This window comes from Sinohyriopsis cumingii, chromosome 12, assembly GCF_028554795.1.
Source record: "Sinohyriopsis cumingii isolate HCF-2022 chromosome 12, ASM2855479v2, whole genome shotgun sequence".
Taxonomy (NCBI): Eukaryota; Metazoa; Mollusca; class Bivalvia; order Unionida; family Unionidae; genus Sinohyriopsis; species Sinohyriopsis cumingii.
In genome coordinates, this window is record NC_142972.1 from 91979047 (window position 1) to 92000611 (window position 21565).

The following is a 21565-nucleotide window of genomic DNA, read 5'->3' on the forward strand; positions in this document are numbered from 1 at the left end:
CTCTCTCTCTGTCTCTCTGTCTCTCTCTCTCTCTGTCTCTCTGTCTCTCTCTCTCTCTGTCTCTCTGTCTCTCTCTCTCTCTGTCTCTCTCTCTCTCTCTCTCTCTCTCTAGTCGAGTTAACTTTAAATCTCTCTTTCATCCTTTGGTCGGTTTGACTTGACCTTTACCATCATTCATAAGTCCAGAGACATCGTGGGATGACACAAACAAAAACCCTCTACGTTCGTCATTTTATAGATTTTACCGCGTATCTTCCTACGAGAGAGAGAGAGAGAGAGAGAGAGAGAGGCCTTTGGACAGTTTCATATTTAATTAATAACAATCTATTTTTAGAACATTACGATATGCTTAAGAAACAGCAACAATAACAAAACATTGAAAAACATAACAGCATGTATACCACGTACCCGAGAAACTTACCGTTTAATGTAGACACGTTTGCAACTTTGTATCATTGATAATACAAACACTGTACATGAATCCCAAGGAAACGCACACATACCATTACGCAGAACCATATTATTGAAGGTTACTTGGTAAAGTTCAATTTAAAAGTTTTCATTCACAACAAATTCTTTTTTCTCTCACTCCGTTTCCGTTATGCATGGGAACGAATTGGGGTATAGAGAACAGATACAATTGAGATGACATTATATATATATATATATATATATATATATATATATATATATATATATATATATATATATATATATATATATATATGGGAGTGTCTTTGTGCGTGTATATGTGCGTAACATGGTTACATAAATAACAAAATAAATAATCATAATTATAAATTAAATCAAATTTATGATCTGGACTATTTTCTGAGGTGTGTTTGATTATATCAATACTTAGATACAAAGACAACGATAATCAGCCGTGAAAGGTGTCTCTCATGGGTTGATTCTAAAACTAAATTCGCACAAATTAGAGCTCGAGTTTATGTCTGTCCATCTTTTTAGATGAGGCCATGCGATGATGGAGTGTTGAAGATGTTATGTAACCCAATGTTAACGTTTATGTGCACACCAACAACTCCTGTAATGGTGTTTCAATATATTGGATAGAACTCCCGTGATCACGTGCTAGTATTGAATTTGCAGTCCGCTTGTAATTTGCAAATACTGTCATTAATGTTGTTGTTGTTGTTATTTTAGGGTTTAACGCCATTTTTCAGCACACAATAGGCTATACATGGCGGCCAGTATTAATGGTAGAGGAAGAACCCGGGAAAACCCCGGAAAGAACCACCGACCCACGAGAAGCTACTTGCAAGCTTTCTCACATACCCACATTAGCCGAATCCGAGACTCGATCCCACCAGGACAGAGGTGAGATGGCAGTGATCCGTAACGGAGAGCGCTTTAGACCACTTGGCCACTCGGGGCCCCTTCTCATTAATGTAACGTTTGTTGTAGATAACTAAAAAGAAACAATTTGAGTGTCTCGTTGTGATCAGTGTTTGTAATGGATTAAGAGTCGTAAGCTTTTGTCACGTCATTACATTTTTTGGTGTGGATATTACTATACCCTCTCTCTCTGTCCATGTGCGGGTATCACTTTAATGAAAAGAAAGAAGCTCTGATTACTTATCACGAAAATTTACGCGTTCTGTCTTGTTTCAAAAACGTTTTCTATTTTAAAGGTAGCACCTTAACTGCACCACTCTAATAAGCAAGTTTCTGACAATGTAAATAAATAAATGAATATGGTGGTGTGAGGAACACTGGGATTTTTCTTCGAACCAAGACACCCTTTAAAATCTAACCTGGAGACAAATTATTTCTGAAAAATGTATTGAATGAATAGAATGTGTTATTTTGTTTATAAATCAGAGTAAAAGTGCATTTAAAATTTGAAATGGACAGCCCATGTTGAATTGGTTTTCATTCACAGAAGCCGTTTAATTGTACATTAGACATAGCCATGCCACATCTGCATATCTGTGTTTCCATCCAGTGTTTGTGCGAATAAAACTTAGCTCCACGGCTGCAAAAAGGTGATTTATAAGGAGATGTGTAACTGGAATATAAAGCAAGAGTTACGTTTTTATTTTAAAATTTGCCTTTTATACAAAATACGAAATTCAACATTCTACTCTGCAAATGGGTTGAACATTGATATACTTTCATGGTAGTTTAACAGGAAGTGGAGACATTCAAATTAGGTCCGATTATTGTTTTGGTGTATAGATTATATTTCTTTTCAGCAAATGATTACTTCATCATTAGCCTGGAATAGATTTTGGCAAACGTGTATCAGATAAAAACCATTGATAAGTGGTTATTTATATTTATATAAATATACCTGAATGTCGGATATTTTTTTAATTGCTGTTCGAATGATATACATACATATAGCAAACAACATTGACTTTTCCACAACAGTTTGATAGAAGAACATTCCAGATATGAGACGGTAGGTGGATATGAGACACGGGAATAAAATTTAATAAGTATATACTTGCAGAATGTTAGTTCAATGGCAAATTCAAGTTTCAATTGAATCAAATCTTCAGCAATTAGTAATGTGTTTAACGATGTACTGTAAATCATTCGTAATTTAGTAGTTACAGAACGAATTCATCAGTACAACCCCGGGAGATGCGAGTATGGTGTTATTAATCGCAATTTTAAAAAAAAATTCCGTATTGCTTTTTGCCATGTGTTGTTAACATTGTCTTCGTCGATTTAGAGAAGGCGATTGTATTCGGCAAATTCTTCAGGAGAATGTGTCGATAATAGGTACACTTTTCCATCTCCAATGTAATTGTTTGTGTGTACATTTGTGTGTGTGTGTGTGTGTGTCTGTATATATATATATATATATATATATATATATATATATATATATATATATATATATCGGTGTGTGTGGGGTGTGTGTGATAACAAAATAGAAGTGTGGATATTGAGATGTGCCAAACGCCATATATTTTGACTATGTATTTCGAACAGGTTTGACTAACAGCTTATATCTTTCATTCTGAGTGTCATCTGCTTTGTTTTGATGTTTGTTATGTTGGTTATATTTCTGATTTTATTACGTCCCGTTCCTGCTGAAGCACTGAAGAAAAGGGGTAAGATTGTTTTTACATCAGTTATTTCACGCATTTAATTGTTAGGACATGTCAGATTATAGTATACTTTCTCAATAGATATTCCCATCACTGGAACAATGGTACAGAAAGTTCCCAAATTTGGTTGAAGCATGATGGCTCTTCCTTCAGCCTGTATCATATTTGTAGAAATGGTCGTCTTTTCAAAAAATGGGAAAACCTTGACCAGCTTCGTTTAAGAAAATGGGAGCGGACTAAACGATAACGTATTCACAGCATTTTATTTCCCTACGGCTGTTAAAGACAGCATATATTGTATTACGCCCATTAGAGTATCTAGTGGATGTAATGAAATTGTCTATATAAATACAACTATTATAGAATTCACTTCAACAGTTTCAGCAAAAAGAGCTTCTGGTTTATGTGTGACTTTGTACACATGGGCCTGCATGCATACACCATGCACATAATTTTGTTTAAACATTGCGCACAAAGATTAATCAGATGCATGATACTCGTAATTATTTCTGTCCATCTTATTTGAAGAGACAAAACAATATTGAGGTGATGACGATGTTCTGTCAGTCATTGTTAAATTTAATGTACAAACGAATAACTTATGTGATGTATGTCAGTATTTCCCATGGAGTTCTTATTACCACGTCCTGATATTACTTTGGTTCCAGGTCACCTCGTGACTGATAAAACTTTGAATTTAAAGATACTGTCGTGAATGGATCGTGTGGTAATGATAACTGAAACCTGACTGACTGTCTCGACACGATTGGAACTTGCAATGGATCTCGAGTCTTGATCTTTTGTAATTATCAATTTGGGTGACGATATTTTAAAACCCTCCGTATTTCATATATCTATAACAATGTAACGAAATGAAACTAGAGTTAATTTGCTATCATGAAAGTGTATGCTTATGTGTGTTATTTTAAATTATCTTCTATTTTAAATTTAGTGCATTGACTGTTCAAAAGGCAATACAAAGGCCATGACCTTCTAAGGCAATATGGCGGTGGGGGGTGAGGCTGTTCAGCCATTTTTTTTTGAAACAGGAGACATTGTTTTTGGGGTACTTGTATAATGGATATAATTGATATAATTAGTTCCTTTTATCTATACACCTGAGTATGAGTGTATGTTGCAATATTTTAAGAACATAACCTCAGGCTTTTAATTCCTTTAAAAGTTAAAAGGCAATTCCATGAGGTGCTGTTTCTCATGATTTAACCTGATTACATGTACATGATACTTATCCTTGCCACATGTATTGCAATACTTTCTTTTCAGCATGTGTTCCTACTAAAATTTGCCTCCACAAGTATAAACATACAAACGTTTAAATTCTACTTCGCAGTTGGGTTGAACATTGATACCCCGTCAGGGAAGTATACCGTGAAGTACCTACTTTATCATAGGCCTCAGTTAGTATTGTTGTTGTATCGATTATAGTGATTTTCAGTAAAAGCTTATTTCATCATTGACCTGGAATAGTGTTGGACAAAAGATATCAAGTTTAAAACTTTGATAAGAATTTATATCTATGCATATACATGTATGTCTGACTTTTGCACTTATTGTTCGGATGATACTCAAAGATACGGCAAACAACATTCACTTTTCTATACTAGACTAAAGTGTGAGAAAAAAATAGAGACGAGTCAGTTCTTGTATACCTGATTAAGGGCGCAACTTTAATTTGTGCATACCTCATTGATGCATGTTAAATGGAGAATCAAAGTTGAATTTGAATTTCATCTTTTCGCAAGTATTCCGATTTGTGTTATTTACTGTAAGCAATTCGTAATTTAGTAGTTACTAACGTGGATCCTGGACACGCTTTATTTCTACTTCACCATATCCTTCGGGTTAAGACAAGCTTTCTGTCTACATAATACCATCCGTCGATGCGGCAATCTTAGGAATCTAATGGTATAATTATTATTACAATTACTTTTTATTTGTAAACAATGCGGGACATTTTGCTCACTTTCTTTTAAATTTCTACCTGTTTTCATGTGACCAGGTGTTCAAGTGTGTAAATTTTGTATTTAAATCAAATTTTTATAGCACATGACAAACCAGGCACGTTGGGTGTGAATCTGAGCACATGAAAGTGTCTCCACAGATCTGGTTTTTCATCTATATGAACACCTTTCAAAACAAAACAGAGGCAGAGTTTAATGCTCATGTATTTGGTGCCTATGACGCATGGGTCACGTGAATGTTTGATAAGAGGTTGTTATTCTTCTTCCGTAGGATATCATAGCTGTAAAACAAGTAGTCAGTGACAAGCATAAATCGGGTATTTTAATTTCATTTCATTTTACGAAAGAAAAGAAAGAGAAGTCAGCGCAAAACAGACGCATTTTCCCTAAATATTCACAGCAAAAGACAAAGTCGGCACAAGCGATCAACTTATAAGATATACTGAAATGGCCAAAGCCTGGCTTGTCTACCTTATTATTACTTGATGTGTACACGCTATCCTTTTTAATCTGTAGAAATGTACTTACTTTAAAGACCAAAGTTGTCAAAGGTAAGTAATATATAAACAAGGCGCATTGAACCATTCAACACATTTAGATAAATATACTCTTTCGGCACATTATGTTCGATCATGTTTAGCATTGCATTTAACTTATGGAACAAATACGTTGCAATGAGTAGTATGAAAATGGAGTGCGCGATCTGTGCAACCTGTTATTTTACATAAAAAGGGGAATGTAAGAAAAATATGATATATGTTAATGGTGAATGCGCAGAATCCAGCTTTTTAGCAGCGTCATCATCAGCAACATGCAATGCCTGCATTCCACCGGAGAACGTTGTCAGTGGATAGTTGTTCACAATGTGTGACATGGTCTGAAGAGTTCTGCATCAACATGAAGAGTTAGCGGCCTGGCCCCATCAGAGATGGTTGACTGCACAACGACGCTGTCCTTTCCTAAAGCGGTTCAGTGTGGTCCACAGATGACGTGAAAGGTTGAAGACAGGAGGGCAGATAGATGGCTCAGCTATGAGGGAGCGGTTTACAAGATCGTTTGAAGACCACTCAGCGCTCCATGACGAAATAGCTGTCATATCCTCCGGCAACGGACCAAACTAGATTGGTTATCTCGAACTCAAGCGTACTGCTGCATGTGAGGTGATATTTATGTCCAGTGGAAGTTTCTCACTGGCATAGACCTTAGCCAACATGTTTTTGATCGATTCCTGTCCACTCAGATGTGGAGGAGGAATGTTGCCAAGTACTTGCATTCATGGTAAAGGAGAAGGACCAGAGATTATGAGCATTGTTTGTTTGAGCTGGAAATCAATTAACTTAGTATGGGATGATCGAGCCCAGTCAGGAGCGCAATACTCGGCTGTCAAATAACAGAGGACTAGTGCTGATGCATTGTGTGTTTGAGCACTAGCGCCACAGGTTAAGCCAGCCAGTTTGCGGAGTAGGTTGTTTCAAGTGCTTTAAGATTTGCTGCAGTTTTCTTCAGTTGGTTGTAGAAAGTCAGAGATCTGTCCAGAGTCCCACTTAGGTATGTTGGTGTTAGGTCGCGTTATATATTGGTGCCCACTGAGGATGATGAAAACCTTACGGTTCACATTTGACTTTTTAACGTGAAAAATGCTGAAGACTGTCTTTGTTGAAAAAGTCCTTCATATCCTCTAGGTCCTGGTTTAGTATCCCATCAAGCTCAGCAAACGAGCGACTTTGAGTCCCGATAGTAATGTCATCTGCATACATGAATTTGCGCGACTGTGTTACGGGTAAGTCATTGATATATACATTGAACAAACTTGGCGAAAAATGACCTTTGTGGGAGTCCAATACCTGATGCCTCCACAAGTTGCAGCGCACTCTGAAACGCCTTTTGCGAAGGAACCGTTCAACAGTCTCACCTATCCAGCTCGGCAATACTCAGTGCACTTTCAAAAGCAGACTTGCATGACAGACCGTGTCATATGCGCGGTTAAATCTAGAAGAAAAAAGCCTCCAGTTTAAGATTCTTATGAAACCCGTTTTGAACATATGTAGGCCATAAAGTTATACGACTACGTTTATTATTGTCACATTTGTTTCCAATCAATTTAAGTAACAGTTATTTTGCTTTTGAGGAAAACGCTGGTTATATCTGTCGCTGTTGATACTCTATCTAGTGCAATTATTCATGGTTTGTCATTGTGAGCGTCGTCTTAAATTGTAAATAATTTATATTTTATTTCCAATAGGTTCAGGAGCAAGAGGTTCATTTCTTCGACAAAGTAGCATTGACTTTAAAGGAATTTAAATGCAGGATGGCCTATCCACCGCCCATATCTATCCCACCTGGGTTTCCTATGCGGGAACTTCTTCTACAGTTATACCCGGAACTTGCTGATTGTAAGTACTGCAAATAATGCGATTTCAAATTCTGCTTAAATGAGTATCACCTCTCATGTTTATATCGCCTAGTTGTATGGCAAAGTGAATTGATAGCATGGCCCTTTATTTATTAGTAAATAACATTTAAACGTTCATAACAATAAATATCTGCACCAATTTTGACCCCAATCTGGTAGAATGAAATTTTGGTATATGGGATTTTCAAAGTTGTACAAATTACGTCATTCTATATATAGCTGTAATTACTACAATTATAGAACACACTTCTTAACCTTTTACATCACATAACTTGATAACATTTTTCAGAACTTTATGCGAAACTATACTAGCGGGTCTACGTTTCAAAATTTTACAAACTATGCTGATCGATTGTGGTTATTGTTTAAAAGATGTTGCCAAAGGTTGACAGTGAGCTACATGGAATGAAGAAGGTTGATCTACCCTTTTATATTGCTACAATATATACCAATTATTAATATTGTCTACTCCAACACTTCTAACCTCTTCCAATTTTACAAGATCATAGTTTATAATGATTTCAAATTGCTACCAATCCACCATTACAAGAATAAATCTGCAAAATTTAATTTGGCGAAAGTAACATACCATACTGGCCTTTTAATATTTGATAAAAGACACCGTGCCGACACATTTGCATCAAGCGACAGACACAAACCTAGAAACAGTTATTTTTATAACGCATACAACCAACATGACTGAATGGAATCTTAATGGAAACTATGGTACTGACAAAGATGTTATATCAACTTGTAATGCATACAGATATCAGTCCGACGAGAACTGTTAGGTCGTCTTTGATATTATGTGTATCTCACCAGACTATAAAGTCAGGTAGACTTATATTGTGTCTCTTCATTGCATGTAGATGTGAGACATGGCGATGCTCATGTAAGCGGTATCAATGTAAACACTATAAATATTAGCAGACGACGTTAGGATTCACGCTGAACTAAAATACTGGAATAACTGGTTTTTGTAGTCACTGCCACGGGCGAAGTGGTAAAATATGAACAAGAAAGAGCATTGTTGGTCGAAATGAAGGTTTAAAAATGTCGCTTAAGACAGTTATATTTGTGTAGCTTGAATTCCAATAATATAAAAAATAAACGCAATAGTCATTCAATTTTATGTAAATATTGCTTTAAAATCTGTCCAAGTTTGCATCAACCTAATTATTTTATGACTTTGTTATTGTTAAAGATAGTAAGCTCATGAACTAGATAACACTAATAATGGGTACCACACATTGCCGTAGATGTCATTAATTCCTACGTCTACTTAATGAAATAGAAAAAAAAATTTGCTTGCTCCTAATAGTCGTTGGCCTGAAGCCATCAATAGAGTAATATTGTGCTAGTGATTTTGATACCAATACATGGAATTTCAAGTCCGTGTTTTCAAGCTAATACTTTAGCTCTAGTTAATGCATTTTGCACAGATTTTTGTAAATGTGTTTACCACTGACCAAGAAAGACTTCAACGGACTTGAACAGGATGTTTTGTCAAGTCAAAGTGTTGCTAATACAGATCGACTTGCCTTTACGTTTCATTCCAAGCCATAATTTATGACTCTTCAAGAAACTGGAATATAAGTTATATAAGATATATCTATTCTACTCCTTTAACATGATAAAGTGCCAATTGATGTATCAGTTGCTGTCTTTCATATTGATATTCAAAGACAATGTTATAGAGCAAATATTGCACTTGCATATCATTTATGGGGAGTAGCTAAACTTTGTTTTAAAATAGCGAAATCAAAGACAACTTACCAGAGCTATAATTATGTTTCCAGTGGTCTGAGATAGAATGCCGAACATTTCAATACTCGTGAAGGTTTGGGGTTATATATATATATATATATATATATATATATATATATATATATATATACTATATATATATATACTTATCCTTGCATGCATCTGGGTAAAATTCCGTCTCCTTGAAAGGAGAGAGCAAGCTCACTCTCTCTCTCTCTCTCTCTCTCTCTGTGAAATTCGTTTTGAACATATTTGATATTGATACCGCCTTCCGAGCACTCTAATTAACTGGAAGAGCTTAAAGGAAAGGGTTTGAGGAGGGTATAATAAATCAGTTAACAAACTGAATCAAAGAGTCCTAGTTGCGCGACTACATTGCAATGGATATCGCATCCCAGACCCATGAAAAGTTAACTCCTGCTGTCACGTACCTGTATATCTTTGCAACATAGAGCAGGTAGCCTAATTTGGCAATAACAAACAAAATAGTTCTTTTCTTCCTCGTTTAAGCCATGCAGTCACACGCTCAGCCGCCGTTTGTCTTAATTTCCTATCCACTAAAGACACACGATGACGCAAGGTCTAATTCCTATTAACTATTAACGAGTAGGGCACATCATTAACTCTTATCATGGTCAGCACTTTCCTCAGAAACATTTCCTTAATGTTGTTAAAGTCAATTGATATTGTTTTCATACTCTTTGTATAAAAGAAAAAGTCATCAAGCAACAAAGGGCTCACATAGGAATTGTTTTCTTCTTCTTGTAATGGATTCCGCACTGACTTGAGTTTAATGAACTGATATCAGATATTTAGACTGTTGCGTTTGTTTACCTTCCTCCTGATATTTTAAAACTCCATTTGCAGTAGAGTATCTCGCAGTTTATTCTCTGATTTATTTGTCGTATGATCTGTGCACCTCTTGTTTCCGCTTACGGACGCCTGGGATTATATGAGTTTTATCAGTCATATGTGATTTCCAGAGAAACAGCTTCCCTTCTGTCAGACGACTTCTTAGAATTAGGAAGGTTCATAATGTCAGGTGATTTTATTGCTTTCAAAATTCACGCTTTCTATCTACTGTGTCAACGATACTGTGATATTAGTTAAGTGAAATTCAATTTTGGCAGAATTTTGTTTTATGGCAAGGCTTGCTTGAAGAACAGAGGTTTCCTGCCATCAACCTTGATGTAGCACCTACTCTCCAGATGCCGGGAACGTTATGTTTGATAGCGGTCTATGAGAGAAATGAAAAATCTAATTTATATAGATTAGATCAATGGAACAATGGAGCTTTTAAGAACAAAGAAAACTGTATTAGCATTTTCTTTGGTTACGATAGCTCAATTTATTCATGACAAGGCGATTGCTTTGAATAACTTAATCAAATTACTTGCTCACAAGTGCGTGGAATTGAACGTCGTTATATTCGTTTGTAGAGACCTATGATCGTAACTCAGTATTCAGTTTTCAGTACGACAAACTCAAGAAAGTAAGAACCTACAAAACTGTTGCTTTTAAGTAAACCACACAGTTTCATTCCCATAAGAGTAAAGAGTAAAGTTATTCAGAGTTGTTTGCTTCGATTTTGTTGCAGCATTTTAGCACATTATTGGATATATCATGCAAAGAATCGAGCAAGGGGGGGGGGACAGCTAGGTACCTTTTCCAATAACATACTGCTGACGCAATATACCTGGGTTGACTTGGGTGGGTGCTGAACCAGTAATGCTTTTATTACGAGTCCAGAACTCTAACAACTGTGTTACCAATACTCTCAAACAGAATACATGCTTATGAAAGCAAATAACGTATTAGGTATTAAAATGCGGTATCAACATAACTGACAGTGATCTTGTTATAAAATTCAGTGACAAGCAACTACATTTACAATTTTACAGTCCAATTGTAGCTGAATTTTCCAATTACAATGTCATACACGTTGCATAATAAACTGTTTGCCCTACTTTTTTACTTACTATCTGTCATTCAAAAGCTGACAGGTCAAATTTACTTTAAGTGAACGAATGGAAATTGCTTCCGCTGAATAACTTTATTACAGGTAAAGGTAAAATTCACTGTGACTGACAGAAGAGAATTGATTTCTGCACATCAATTTCAGGTAATTACATAGAAGACTACTAAACAGGAGGCAGGCGCATACTATGCCATTCACTACACTGTCTCTTCTCCATTGCTCGTTCGGTTGTACCCATGTCTTAATATAATACAGCATAAAACCTAATATTGCTGAAGTTTAATAACAACAAATTATTGTCTATGCTCGGAATCGAAGGACCGTTATAGTTTAACTTTACATGGATTGATGACGTACTTAAGTAGATTAAATGTTCATCTCTTACAGTAGGAGGGCTTGCTAATTTTGTAAGACATCACAGAGAGCTCGCCGAGAAGCATGCCCTTGAAGGAGAATATACTGAAGCCTTAAACCAGAACAACACAATACTCCATTGCCTGTTCAGTTTTGACCTCGATCGTTTACATGAAGAAGACTTTTGGAAAACAATATCAAATATATCACTGTGCTTCTATGAATTGGGACAATACCAGCTGGCTTTAAACAGCGCATCGTTATGTACTGGAATGGCTCCGCATTATCCAATGGTGAGTTTTGTGTTCTTGTCACTGGGGCGTTTTCCAGGATGATTGGAATTTGTGTCCTAGACCCACCAATTAGGAAGAGAGAGAGAGAGAGAGAGAGAGAGAGAGAGTGAGAGAGATGCCACTATCCTTATCAATTTATCGATATGCGTATTCCTTTCCTTAACGCAAACATTTAAGTTAATTCTTAGTTAAAAAGTTATCGGCTAGAATAACAGCTGCTGGTATCTTCACATGCGAGACCCGCAGTTGTTAGTCCTGAGAAAAACCTGAAAGGACATTGACAAAACTGATACAAATATAGTTAATTATATACTATGTATATTGATAAGAATTGTATTACTTGCATGAGGTGGTTGAACTGTCACTATAAGTTGCTTCAGGTTGCTGTTATAGCTAAACATGAAGGTTCATTTGTTAAAAGAACCACGACTGGTATGAACGTGTTAACCATGATAATGACAATTCAAAAGAGAATTAATAACAAAGCAGAAATATTACTGAACATGGGCTATGCATGTATGACCGTGCTGAAAAAAATCGAATACACTAAAACGAATACAATTACGTGGATATTTATAAAATACATAATGTAGGTTATAAACGTCCTGCAGATTACAAGTTAGAGCTAATTGTAAATATAATTAGTTTATTTCAGCCATCGACTTGGTGCCTCCACGAAACGGTTTCTTATGATGTTTTCATGGTTCTAGAAGGAAATGATACTGATTTGACATTCATTGTGACCAACATAGCAGCTATCTTGAAAATCTTGTTTTGTCTACTCTTCGTACATGAAGTGTCAAAGTTACATGGTGTTTTAACGACAAAATGTCTAATGATGTTCAACTGTACCTAAATTTAAAACAATTCTGATCTTACATGAAATATGGTTGGAGTAGTAGCTATTTTGAAAGTCCTCTCGTTGTAACTGGATATTATTTTAAGCTAATATCGTCCCTTAATCTGGGACAGAGTGGCATACCAATTATTGTAGATTACGCAATTGCCCTTAAATCAAATATGCATCAATATTTTGTATTTTACAAGCTGCATAGCTGGTATATTGAAATAATTTTTACAAGAGAATATTTTATGCTAAATTTAGGAGTAGGGTTAATAATAATTTATTTGTTAAAGCTTATTATTCAGAGTTTTATATTTTGTATCAAATAGTCCCGAGCTGAGATAACGTTGTTGTTGTTGTAGGGTTTAACGCCATTTTCAGCACACGATAGGCTATGCATGGCGCTCGGTATTAATGGTGGAGGAAGAACCTGGGAAAACCCCCGGAAAGAACCACCGACCCACGAGAAGCTACTGGCAAGCTTTGTCACATACCCACATTGGCTGAATCCGAGACTCGAACCCACGCAGACAGAGGTGAGATGGCAGTGATCTGTAACGGAGAGCGCTTTAGACGACTCGGTCACTCTGGGCCCCCGCTGAGACAACGTTGAAGACATAATGTTAAAGACGTTGCATTGCTGATGTTACCGTGTAGTATTGAAATGTAATACATTACGTCATATTAGGATGTTCTGATGTTAATTAACACGTGTTAATAGCATCTTGTGACATTAACAGAATGATATGACATTAATAAGACATGAACAGGGGAACGAAATGGATGAATGGTCTAAAGCTATCGTCTTAACTGATCATTGCCAGTTCACCTGTAATCGAGTGGGGACGAATCTTGGGATCAGACAATGTGGGCAAATGAGTATTCTTGCCAGTAGAGTTATGTGAATTGGTGGGTCTTACTGGGGCTGTCATTGCTTCGTCCTCCACTAGTTATACTGGCTGTCCTGGATACCCTATCTGTCATTAAATCTCAATGCGCCAAAGACAAACAAAACGTGAACATATGTGTTAGATATTTTTATATCCCAAATTGTACAGCTAAATGTTGTGTAACATAATGAGAAACATTATTTTCTGACATTAACAAACACGAACGTAATGTGATGAGACTGTACACCTTCAGTGATATTCTAAGTGTTAAGTTCCATACTGTAAAATGAGATGTTAAACCATTAACGAACATGAATATTGTGTGATAAAGATTATTGCACTCCTATTGATATTGCTAAAATAGCGGAAGCACGGTGTTCTGATGTTAATAACATCATCACCAAGCGATACATATTGTTATACCTACGGTGATATTTGTAGGCATTATATTTTATAACAGGAACAGAGAGGCTATGTTGTAAATTCACATGAACATCATGAGATACATGTTGCAAGACTGTAGCTTATTATTCTTTCTATCATTTAGGGTTATTGGCGAGCAGGGATGGCCAGCAAAATTTGTCAGGGATTGGAAGCTGCTCTTTGTCATTTTGCTAATGGTCTTGGAATTCTTCATAAACAAAATCCCAAAGGGAATAATGACACAGTATCCTTTTTGATGGAGATTGTCACACTTATTCCACAGGTGAAAGAAACCGGTATGCTTATGTTTGTTACTTTACAGACCTGTTAAATGATATAGGTTCGTTGTAGTGCCAACATAATATTTCACAAAAATACTTGGCATGGTTCAAGGTGTTGACATTTAGGCAGTCTTTGTTTACAAAGATGATGTGCGCCAGGGACCTGTTCATTTATTAACCTTGAGTACATCGCTGTTGTGCTGGATGATGATATCCTAAGATGTTTGAAGTATCGGTATGACTAGATGTGATCATACAACATTAAATATAGGCAACTGTATGAGAAAGAGAGAGGTAATTTCATATTAAATTCCACGGGTTTCAACGAAGTGTATACGTAGAAAATAAAGCGATTAGATAATGTTCATAATTGCCCTGAATAACAAAGAAGATCGTCAATTATGATAAAGGTGACATGTTGTAGTTCTGTGCATGCAGTCTATAATCGGAATAAATGGTGTGGCGTTGGTATATCTTGGTATATCAGCAAAATATATGATATGGGGTACAAAAAATGCCAACATGTTTACTCTGCTAACGACGAAAACAGCTGTCATGAATATGTTTAACAAGTCAAAGGAAGACATAACATGACTGCATTCCTTATTTAATTAATTAACGGATGGTATAATAAGACAGAGGTTTCTAAAGCCTCCGAAATTGATTCACAACAAATAGAGAATTCATAGTATGCACTTGCTATGGTACTTCTTCCAATTACCAATCGACATATTCATCCCTGTTCACATGACATTAAAGTAAATTCATTAAGGAATGCATTTAAAAATGTCCGTATATCTTGTCCCAGGTTATTGTGAATGTTATCTAGTTACCTAATGAAGTTATCCCAAAAATATGTGATGTGTAACCTCCTTATTGCAAGGGTTGGGTACTTAATAGTACTAATTCAGTGTCCTTTTTGCCGAACATCAGAGTGTCTAATGTTGAGTTGGAGATTGCATCATCAACATCAGCAATGCTTATGTCCTGTGTTCGAGATATTTTGCTGAATCCGCATAACGTCTGTTACTGAAATATTGTCATATGCCTTGAATTTGCCTTGAATTTGTACCCAGGGAGGCTCAAGTGTCTTAGGCCTGTATGACTCAGATCAGATGTCATGCTTTTATAGCCTGGATGTCTTGTCTTCTTCACCATTAGTGGTATGATTATTAATCAAAATAGTGAATGATTGGTATATATATGTATGTATGTATGTATGTATGTATGTATGTATGTATATATATATATATATATATATATATATATATATATATATATATATATATATATATATATAACAAATTAAAAAACTGGCGAAATATATCATTATCTTCATATTACTAAAAGTGTTGACCTTTGAAGATGAAAGCAATCACCGGTCGTTACATGTTAACTCATTCCTGATACCAATTCACTAGCAAGGAACACTATTGTTTCCATAAGGAGAATTGTTTATATCGTTAACAAGTATTTCAGTGAAAACCTCTATGTTCTATTGGAATAGTAGCAGTTACGCTAGTTTTAAAATGAGACATTGAGTTGTGTAGATTAATAAAAGGTCACCAGACAATAAGAACGCTACTAAGGGAATAACATTTGATTTGGAGATTGCCTGAAAATGGATACCTTCCTTTTGTGAAATTTACAGTTCATCTTCTTCTTTCTCTTTTTCTTCTTCTTCTTCTTCTTCTTCTTTCTCGTCCTCTTCTTCTTCTTCTTCTTATTCTTCGTCTTCTTCTTCTGCCTAGGTTTTCAGATTTTAGCTGATAATTTAAGAATTTGTATACAAAGGGTGGGAGTATGGGTTTGGCTGAGCTGTGTTCGTTAATGAATTCGTCCTAGTTTGATTGGTATGAAATGGAGTCCAGCAATTGCTTTAAAACATATGCGATGATTCAATAGCTGCAAACTATTATAACCTTATGTTCCAGGTGCTGCTGTTGTAGGTCAGGTTTTAGCAGATATTAAATTGCCTGAGAACCCACAGATTTTATTTGAAGTTGTCCGGACTTTAGCACATACCAGCTGCTGGAACGGCGTGTGTCTTCTGGTTCTTGGAATCCATGAGTAAGTCATATGATAGACACATATTGCCGCATGATATAATATATCAACATATTGCATTCGTTTGCATTTATTTGGTGATAGCGTCGTCTCTCAGCATCAATTTGTTTGTTTCAGCAACCCAAGGATCTACCAAACGTTGTTGAATTTCCGGCAAATGTTGGTGGGTAGCTTTACGCTGGTGGGACGTAGTTTGATTTTCAGTCATCTTTGTTAATAATTAGAAGTAATACTTAGAAGAGTGATACAAACGTCCACGCTTGATGACAATTCCAGTGAAAAATGTAATCCCAAGTCTGTGACTTTAATATAAGCTTGACCCCAAAACGAGATAAAAATTTGTCTTGCCTTCATTTTACACCAAAGTTTGTGTCAGTAGAATGCATTAATAATCAGATTTATGGGTCAACCGTTTTTTTTTTTTTTTTTTTTTGGTTTTTCATTCAAAGAAGAAGCTAGAAAGTTAAAGAAATAAGAGATGCTCTTTTGAACCCTTGAATGCTAATTCCATGATCATAAGTTTTATAACTTACAATGATGTCCTTGTAATTCCCACAACAAAATCAGATGTAATTTATAAAAATATAACCTTATAAAAATGTGATCCTTCATGAGTTTAATCAGAAGGCGTTTTACAATTCAGGTCTAGTACTAACAAAAGTATTCATTTTATCCAACATTTCATAAGCAATGAAAACAGGAATTACCCTTATCCATATTAAAAATACCATCCTCATATCAGATAGAAAGTTCTAGAATATCTATAACTAGATTGAACATATATCCATTCTCAGCAACACATCATGGGCATATGCGCAGCAAACCTTTTTTCATGGGCACCAATGTTAATCGATCATGATTTAAATCACTCTTGAAGCCTATTTCAGGCTCTAGAATTCTACGATTATGACCGTATTTCTCAAGTCATAATATCTTCATTACATTGTAAACTGGGTGTTTCTGTAATCTCTCATTTTCTATTTGACGTATTTATTGTCCTGTTTTATCTAAATTGGCATAATCTTATTACATCCGTCCCATTCTTACAGTGAACGTAGGCATTAGGTATTGATACTGGCATCCATAGCATTGCCTCGTATCATCAACCTGTTTTATTTTTTAATGTTCCCAGAATGTCAGTGTGAATATAGTATCCTTCCTATGAATACGTTCAGTTTTCGGAGTTATCGCCCCGTTATATATCATCATCATCATCATCTTCATCATCATCATCATCATCATCATCATCATCATCATCTATCTTTGTTTCCAATTCCTTTCTGGAACTTTTGCTTTGCATTAATAATAATGCAGCAGAATAAAGAAAAGTCTGGGCATAACAAGACCGCATGGATGCTCACTCCTTCTTGCCTCTCTTATATTGGCTGTACGTGTAAGGGCGGATGCCCATATTGTTGTCTGTTGTGCTTAGAGATTTAAGACCTTACCAGGAATCTAGTCACATATAGCGGGAGAAAGATAGCTTCCTTTTCCTCCTTGTCCCTTCGATCCCAGAAGGGTATGAGATCTCTCGCTGTGTCCCTTGGTACTCAGAATGATGATTCTCCACATTTACAAATCACAGTATTAGTACTCAGAATAATAATTCTCCATATTCATAAATTCGAGTATTATGTCCCCAGTAGATTATGGGATCATTCTCTAAGTCCTCTGGGGTTGAATCCTAGGAGAGATCGTTCTTTGTGGAGAAATATCAAGAAGCCCTAGGGTCCCTGAATGCCGTTTAGGTCTTGATAGTGGGCACGTACATACGTAGAAAATATTCTGTGTGAGAGTGAAGATGGAGCAGCACCCTCATATATTGATTAGGCTATTGAAGATGACGAGCATATAGTGCCATACTGATGGTAAGGAGCAGTGATGGTGCTGTATAAGTTCTTAGGAAGACTCATCTATCAGATCAGATTTGCCTGACCGATCTTAATAGTAATATTCATTGATCAATGGAACCCCACCATCGGTATCGAGACAGGAATTATGTAGATACCGAAACCTCCGTGTCTCTATCTTGTTGGAGACGGAGACGGCAGATAATCTTCTAACTAAAGAAGGGATCCAAATCGACATCTACACCAGCCTCCCCTATTTTCTCGTTTTATCTATTTCAGGGAGGTGAATCTCAGTTGTCATTTCTTGAGCCATGCAATAGCCTCATAACAGTTGATGGCTACGCACTTAACACTGTTTGTACGAATGAGGCCAAATAATATCCAGGACGGCTGTTTTTCGTCTTCCATATTATCTAAAAAGAATCAGAAGCATTCTCAGTCTTCTGGAAATGCTAATGTAAGGGCAAGTCCCATCACTCGCTGTGAGTTGTTGCGGTAACAAACCTTCTAACAATCCCTTATATCCAGGACAAAGGAGACACGTGGAGATAAGAGGTCCTGGTGTAAACAGAATATTCCATTGGGTTTGCTGGTCTCAAGTCAGTTCGCCAAGAAAAGGCTTAAAATATTCTTCCCCATACCCTTTATCTCCCCAATCAACCAGATACAGAGAAAAAAAGGAGGAGATATATGCTTTGGATACGATGGTAAACCTAATATACTGAATTCTCCACCCATCCAGTTTGTATCAAATCCATCGATCTTCGAAGCCATGAAATATCCCAGTCTGGTGGCTGCCTCACGCCCGGACCACACTGTTACCCTTTCCAGGCCCTTCGACTACGGTTAACGTGTTCTCCCAAAGGTTTTGGAGCGGCCAGAAATTCATAAGGCAAATTAAGAGACGGACTATCCCTCACCATGTTACGCTGTGACAACTAGTCGTCGGTCAGCTACACAGTGAGCTCCCTTGGATGATCCTTTAATCCGCCTTCCGCCGGACGTTGGATCGTCACAAGAGTAATTTCGAAGAGGATCTGGACTTGTGCTGTTTAGACACTGGAGGCGATGGAATATAAGGTTGGGATCCTAGTCACGCTAGCCTCACGTGACGACCTTTATCCAGAAGCCTACTACAGTGTTCCTAATGTGGAATTTCGCAAGTTTCTAATAGAAGGAATTCGGTAATTGAGGTTTTAGCAGAACTGATCTACCTCTGGCCACTTTAGAGGTCGTACTGAATGCCAGTGAAAACCGTATGCGGGCTGCTCCCTTTGAGGCATAGACACTCCTTGGAGGTCTCTTTCCGTCCTTGCTATCACAATGCCAGATGAAAAACAGTGCATGTTTCTCGTATCAGATCCTGGTTCCTGGCCAATCAAAATCATCATGAGGCATATTGATTATGATTGCCACTTGTGGTCTTCAGTTGATATATTTTTTACGGACATATCATCAGTCAATTAAGCGGCTAAAATTAAAGTCTCCTTCTTGCCCGTCTCTGACTGGACGCAAGGACCCAGGGAGAAAGTTTGCAAAATCCAATCTCTTCTCTAAAGAGTCGGTGGAACTGTCCTAAAAATTCATTTCCTCTCTTGCTTTGTATTCCTCTTCCGTTGATTGGCTAGCCAGGTTAGTACGGGCATCGTGGATGATATGTGGTTCCATTAATAACTCAGTGAAGTTATATCTGCTTTGTTTCCAGGAGCTGATGTCTTTTATAAGAATCCCTTTCTTTCGCAGCAGTCAGTATTCATTGAAATAAGGGATATGGTGCACGTATTTCTACAGAAGAACTTAATAGAAAGGGTAGAAAATGGTCAGTTTCTGGCCTTCTGCTCCCATAATTTCCTCTCATCAAAAACGTGGAAAGTTTTGCGTTTTCACCGATCGTTTTGTCTTGAAACTGTTTTTGCAGGTAGATTCATTCAAAACGGAGATTGCCACCTGAGTTAGGAACGCTGTATGTTACAGCAACCGGACAGTCTCCGAAAATATTTAGGATGCAGATCTTTACTTCCAAAGTGTTTCTGCACATTAGAAATATTACCTGATTGGGAGGTTTTCCCATTTCGAGCCGTGCAGTTTGACGTAACTAATCTCCTGGGGATTTTCTCAAGGTGAAGAGATTTGCCACTTATCTAAGGTCTCTGTGCTAATCCCTTCTCTAGTTGTTTACGTGGGAATGTACGTCCCCGCCAATATAAAACTAGTCTTTGTTCTCTTGGCGTCTTTTCAAGCCAAGACCTTATTGTCTACTGGGCTTAACCTATGTTTCATGCAAACCTTGATCTCCACTGCGGACCTCGTTCTTGTAAAAGGATTGTACTTGCATCCTCTGAGCGGTCTCCTTTTGGTGAACTGTAAGCACACTGGGACTCCCTATCAGCTCCAATACACTACTGAACACCACACATACCAGTACACAGATGCACCAGGCTCGGGTTAGGGTGCTCCAATTGTCCCAGAGGTCAGGACATTTTATTTTACCAGCAGTGGAGTAGCATACTAGTTGGTATACATAATTATACCTGTGATACCTAGCATTAATGAGTGCAGTTGGGTATAACAGTTGTAACTATAGTCAGGTACAGTGTAACCGTTGACTTCCTCAACTAATTTCACCGCTGATACTATACATATGTTGCAGCACAATTAGGCTGGAACTCAGTACTAACTATGCAAACAGAGATGGAAAAGCCAGTGTATTTCATTTTCCCTATATGTATTTCAGTGGGCCTCGCAGTGTGTTGGATGGGGCTGCAGAGGCATGCACCTTTGAGCACATCAGTGTAGCAAATCTCCTTATCAATGTGTCCAACTCTGTGATGAATGACTGGAGAAGAACGCTTGCTATTCACATGCTAAAGAATGGGGCTTCCAGCGATGGGCTCGATATTCGACTGAAGACATCATTCGGGATTGATGTAGCGCTTAGAACAGGTATTTAGCAGATATATTTACCAACTCTTGCGAATCTGTTGAAATTAGTGCTAAAGCTCAAGAACAAAATATATTTTTTTATATTTTGTTATTTGAAAAATCCAGTGTGTAGAGTTCATTCAGTAGCGTGTTTGATATCAAACCTGAATATCATTAAACGCTTGCGCTTTTAGTTTGAGCTGGAGATTTTGTGGCAGTCAATCGCACGAGGCTATTTTGTATAACATCAAGATTTGTTGGCTCAGAGTGAAAACATCGAAGTTCAAAATCAAGGTTGGAGTTTTAAAATATCCAGACCACTAGTAGTGGTGTACACAGGTCTAAAAAATCATTTGCGACACAATTTAATCAATAAAATAAATTGTATAAGTCCTCCTTACTCGTGACGTAAAACAAG

General features: G+C 36.9%; 1 protein-coding gene across 2 annotated transcripts in view; it reads left to right on the top strand.

The window, feature by feature from the left end:
• The first annotated feature begins 2338 nt into the window (after positions 1 to 2338).
• The window catches only part of LOC149786980 (TPR and ankyrin repeat-containing protein 1-like), a 65438-nt gene continuing 46211 nt past the window's right edge, over positions 2339 to 21565 (top strand). For both annotated transcript variants that reach the window (XM_089977527.1, XM_089977529.1), the window contains exons 1-6: positions 2339 to 2425; positions 7308 to 7458; positions 11611 to 11870; positions 14152 to 14323; positions 16243 to 16378; positions 20960 to 21168. In XM_089977527.1, coding sequence (XP_089833653.1) covers positions 7374 to 7458; positions 11611 to 11870; positions 14152 to 14323; positions 16243 to 16378; positions 20960 to 21168 — 862 coding nt within the window. In that variant the 5' untranslated portion in view covers positions 2339 to 2425; positions 7308 to 7373. The remainder of the gene's footprint in view (positions 2426 to 7307; positions 7459 to 11610; positions 11871 to 14151; positions 14324 to 16242; positions 16379 to 20959; positions 21169 to 21565) is intronic.